Source organism: Pelophylax lessonae (assembly GCF_965119305.1).
Source record: "Pelophylax lessonae genome assembly, chromosome: 4".
NCBI lineage: Eukaryota > Metazoa > Chordata > Amphibia > Anura > Ranidae > Pelophylax > Pelophylax lessonae.
Window position 1 is genome coordinate 232,668,293 of NC_138771.1, and position 5,000 is coordinate 232,673,292.

A 5,000-nucleotide genomic window follows, 5' to 3' on the forward strand; every position below is an offset into this window, starting at 1 on the left:
TACTGTGCTTACTTCACTGCACATGTCACCACTTGATCTTCCATCTCTGCTGCCAGCATCTAATTGGCTGCTTAGAGTGCTCATTCCATTTTGATTCATTGAACTGTTGCTTATTGTCTCTGTTGCAGATTCCTGCATCATGACTTAATACCTAAAAGTGATTAAGAAGTATCAATTAACACACACGTTACACCTTCACACTTCTATTATCAAGATGTCCCTCTCTCTGCCAATTACAAAGACAGCATCTTTAGAAGGAGGAGAATAAAAAAAAAAAAAAGCACAGGCTGCTCAGTAATTTACCAAGAAATGCAATACAAATTCAGCTTTTATCCGGATACTAATCACTGAAATGATGGTGCCTACATGCTGCCTTTGTGTGCTTAGAGTTAACAGGCAAAACAGCATGCTTTGCATGCAGCATGGTTAAATAGCATTTATGAATGGCTACATTTTAAAGTCTACCTATAAAATCAAGTCAAATGAAAGCTCGGCTGCACACACTTCACTATATTTCCTACTATCTAGCTTTGACAACCATGGATGGCTATACCACCTTATTTAAAATATTCCCTATCTTGATTCTGTCAGAATTTTACAACACATCTTATGCAAGGCTTTGTTTAATGATGCACAGCTAATCATATAAAATTAAAATTTTGTACGAGTGTTACAAATCATATGGTATCAAGCGATGATAAATAGCCTAATGGGCTTCTCCCTTTCTTTTTTTTTTTTTTTTTGGTGCCTAAATAAAACGTTGCCTCCGAGGCATTTTAAGAAAAAGCTCCTGCTGCAAAACACATCAGATATTGCCTATTTTTTTAATCAAACGGCTGATATTCATTTATTTTTCTGACATTTAAAACATTTAATACTGTCCTTCCTGGGAAGTAATTAAGCTTATGCATGAGCAGCAATCAAACTGCTCACTTGAAGATGACTTAAAACTCAATTTTAACATAGGCAAATAAATGAAAGATATAAAATTAATTTTCCAGGCATGTATTAGATATGAAAGCTAGAAATAAAATCTATCAAGAATATCACTAATGATTGTGCTAAAAACAGCATAAATTATGCATATTACCTTCTCTACAGTAATAAATGTTTTATCGTTTTCACTGCATAAATATACTGTACTTTCAGGGTAGCAATGAGATGTCCTGCCAAGATCAGTTGAAATCCTTGCAGTAAATAAAGAACCAAGTGCCCTTACAAACTCGACTTTCAAGGAACATTGTGCATGTGTTTTACGGAAAGGTCAATACGGTGCATATGCCAGAGCACAATTTATAATATTCTAATGGTCTCCGGATATTGAGAAGTCTTTGTCATTAGAAGTGGAAGCCACACAAATCTTACCGCACCATACACAATATGCAAATGATATTTGTCAAACTGCAGTTAGAATTAAGGGCCTCCACTCAATTTTGGATTGCCTATGACACAATATAAAGAGAATAAAGTTCCAAAACATGGTTTCTAAGGGTTACGTCAATATATTGGGGGAAAAAAATTGCTTTGTCGCATGCCAAGCAATTCAAGAGCGATCGGTACTAACTCGATCTTATATGCTCCATACAAAACTATGCTGGACAGATTTTTTTTTTTTTTTTTAAAAAGGATAGGTTTGAATATTTTTGAATAGCAAGGTATTCTAAATACCCTAATAATGAGGACTGTCGCTCAGTACCAGGTGAACGATAAAAAAGTGTTAACGGAGGAGGACTCAATGATAGAATTAGAGTATACAGTCACTAACGTGATGTGTTTATGGACATACAGACCTTGTTAAACATCCTATTAAACATTAACTAAGGAAAATATTACAAATGGAAAATGCGATGCACACAATAAATTTTACAAGACAAAAAAAAAAAAAAAACGCAGAAAGCTAGTACTCTTTTCTGAGATTAGGCAGTTAATAAGTATTCAAATTAGGCATAAATTTTACATGCACAATGTTTAAAATATTCAGTAAAATGTGTCTGATTTCGCTCTCTAGATGTTAGGAAATTCTAATGTACTTCTCAGCCAAACAAAGAAGATACATCTAGATTTTTTTTTACACATACTTTTCAAGAAAGAGCAAAGAGGCCAGAAAATAAAAATGTGCGCAACTTTGTCAGTTGTATCATCGCACGCCAATATTTAAGCCTGGCAGTTGAACTTTTTCTAAGCTCAAGTCAAGAAAGAAGCAAAACACTCAAACACTTTACACACAGCCTTGTTTACAGATGAAAACATCAGCTTGTTATGTTTGTAAAATGTGTATTAGCGGGACGTTTGTGAAGTACGGAGATTCTTTGGGGGAGAAGGCAAACAAGGCAGTTGCTAAGCAAATTAAAATGTTAAGTTGACAAGGAGTTTATGGTCTGTGGTTTGTGGATCCTTGTTAAGAGCCTACTGTATATTTAAGTGCTGCTTTCTACAGACTATTTTAAGGGCAATATTCCAAAATACTGCACAAGCAATCAGTAGGGATTGACCACCAACCCCCCCCCCCCCAACAACAGAAATGCATTACCATTAAAAAAAAGCGCACAAAGGGAATAACAACAAATCGTATCAAGTACTGATTCTCTCACTAGGTAATCAAGTTGAAAACCTGACTTTCCTTTAAAACAGTCAGTTATTAAAATGCAGTTATTTTCTGGATATTGCAATTTTAAACAGCCCGCTGTAATTAATTGCAGTTATTTGCTGGATATTGCAACTTTAATCAGCCAATTATTGTTAAATGTATTGCAACTTTTGTATGCTTTTCATAGTACATCAAGGGAAATCGGCGACAGTGCTTTTCAAAATTAAAGATCACACCGCGATACATAAAAGGTTAGTAGGAAGTGCACAAAAATACTAAGCAAGGTAACTGTTATGAGTTCTAGGTTGATTACATTATTAGGGGGCGGTGCTTTTGCCTGAGTGTGTAATGAACACTGTCATGTTTGGGCAGGTGTCCCGTTATGTATCCATTCCTCAGAATGTGGAAGTGTCAGATGGAACAAGAGAGAGGGAGTACTAGGAAGTATGCGATCTTAATCTCTGTTTTAGCATCATAGTGGCCAGACCACTGGATGGAAATCCACTAAGGAGGGATACAGGACAGGGAATCCCCATATTTTCAATAGGGCAGCTGCTTTAAAGGAGGTAAAACAAATCTACTCAAACATTGAACAGCGCTTATCTGTTGATCAGCTTTGTGGCCAATTTTTTCTTTTTTTTTTTTTTAAGTCTGCTGGTAAAGCATACAGGATTCCATCTCAAGACTTGCACCCACTCTATAAGAGGAAATAATTCAGCAAGTTTCCTTTCCTCGCCAAGTGGCATTATAGATACTTACTCTCTACATCACTTCCCTTTTGAAACATTAAACTGACACTGGAAGTGACTGCACAAGATTGCATTTTCTCTTCCTAAACAACCTGAATTGAAAGGTTACTTAGTGTAACAATATTTACTTGCAGAATTGCGTTGTTACCAAGGGTATAATGGATGGTGGCTATGCAGGTTTACGCAAGAATGAGTGAAGCATGAGGCGTTAGCCATGTGTTTGACATGTTTCAAATTGCTATAATCCAGCATTAAACACACCCAGCAATTCAAGCCATTTCTTGCAGCCATAATCTTGAATAAAGCATGCACAACCACTTATTATATAAATTAGTATACGACTCCCTGTTATAGTCACAACAGTGCTTTTGTGTTTATTTTTCATCAAGATGTGGCTTTCTTATTTGTACAAATAGCAGGATAGAAAGACATAGCTCAATTAGACCTGTTCACTTTATGACAGGGTAGCATTGAGCTTTAGATTCGTTTGTTTTGTTTTTTCTCACCGAAGTATGGATCGTTTGGGTGTTAAATTCCTCAGTGCCAAGTATATCATTTTTTTTTTTTTTTTTCAAACGATCACAGGCTTCCACCTACATTCTCTATCCTGCTATGTTTCCACTGTAATGTAATACACAGAAGAGGTATATACAGCCAAGGACAAAATGGCAAGTTACCTAAACAAAAGGAAGTAGTGTTGAGGCATTCCACGCATTCCTACTATTTAGTGTAACAAGTTTTTTTGATCTGGGGAAGTGTGCTGACATTTTTAAATGTCCAGCTTCTCAAACATTAAGGAGATGTGTATTTATGAAACTTAATAAACACAGTGGGACTGCTTTCCACAGAATGAGACCATTCTTGTAGCATTAGGCTAAAAGAGCAGGTACAGAAAAAGAAACACTAAGGTATTATACTACACCACTCACAGGCTAAAACCACAATAACTTAAATCTTAAGTTAATGGGCCTATATATAAAAAAAAAAAAAAAAAAATGACATCAGTGCTAGGGCAGCAGGATGCTGGTTTGATGTTGTAACCTGGAGTAACAATATTAAATCAGTGGAAAAAAAAAAAAAGAAAACTTCTGCTAAAGTCACACAAGGTACGGCTGACACTTCCAGCAGGAACACTACATCGCTCCACCACAAACAATCGAATACAGTTCTTGTACAACCAAGAACATATCACACAGATAACACAAAAACAAGGTTATAAATGGGAAAACACGTGGAAATAAAAAAATAAAAAAATGCAGGAATGCATGTAATCCAAAACCTCAAAGAAAAGGACTGACATTGTGTATAACTGTATACTGGTAAGGTACATCTAAAGTTTGGAAGAAGACGCATTCTACAGGCATATCACACAGGTACTATTATAAGAAGAAAGCTGTTCATTAAATATGAAAAAAGGCAGGCTGAGGTGTATTATGAGATGTTTTCTAAACATTCCTCCTTTATCAAAAAAGATATTGCAGCAGACATATTTCAAGATGAAGCCAATGTTTACTGAAAGTAATAACTGCTTAGTGCGCTGAATCAGTTTAACACTTCGCCTGCCGGTTGGGCCCGCGACTAAGCGAGGAGGTAGCATTCTGCAGGCCGATAAAGCAGTGTGCAAGTCTTAAACAAGGGCAGGTGAGAAAGGACAGCGCTCTCAA

At 36.2% G+C, this 5,000-nt stretch overlaps 1 protein-coding gene across 9 annotated transcripts in view; it reads right to left on the reverse strand.

The window, feature by feature from the left end:
* Nucleotides 1–5,000, reverse strand: part of FOXP2 (forkhead box P2) — a 285,057-nt gene that overhangs the window by 274,190 nt on the left and 5,867 nt on the right. For all 9 annotated transcript variants that reach the window (XM_082257104.1, XM_082257105.1, XM_082257107.1 and 6 more), the window contains exon 2: nucleotides 1–151. This exon is cut by the window's left edge and continues 27 nt beyond it. In XM_082257104.1, coding sequence (XP_082113230.1) covers nucleotides 1–141 — 141 coding nt within the window. In that variant the 5' untranslated portion in view covers nucleotides 142–151. The remainder of the gene's footprint in view (nucleotides 152–5,000) is intronic.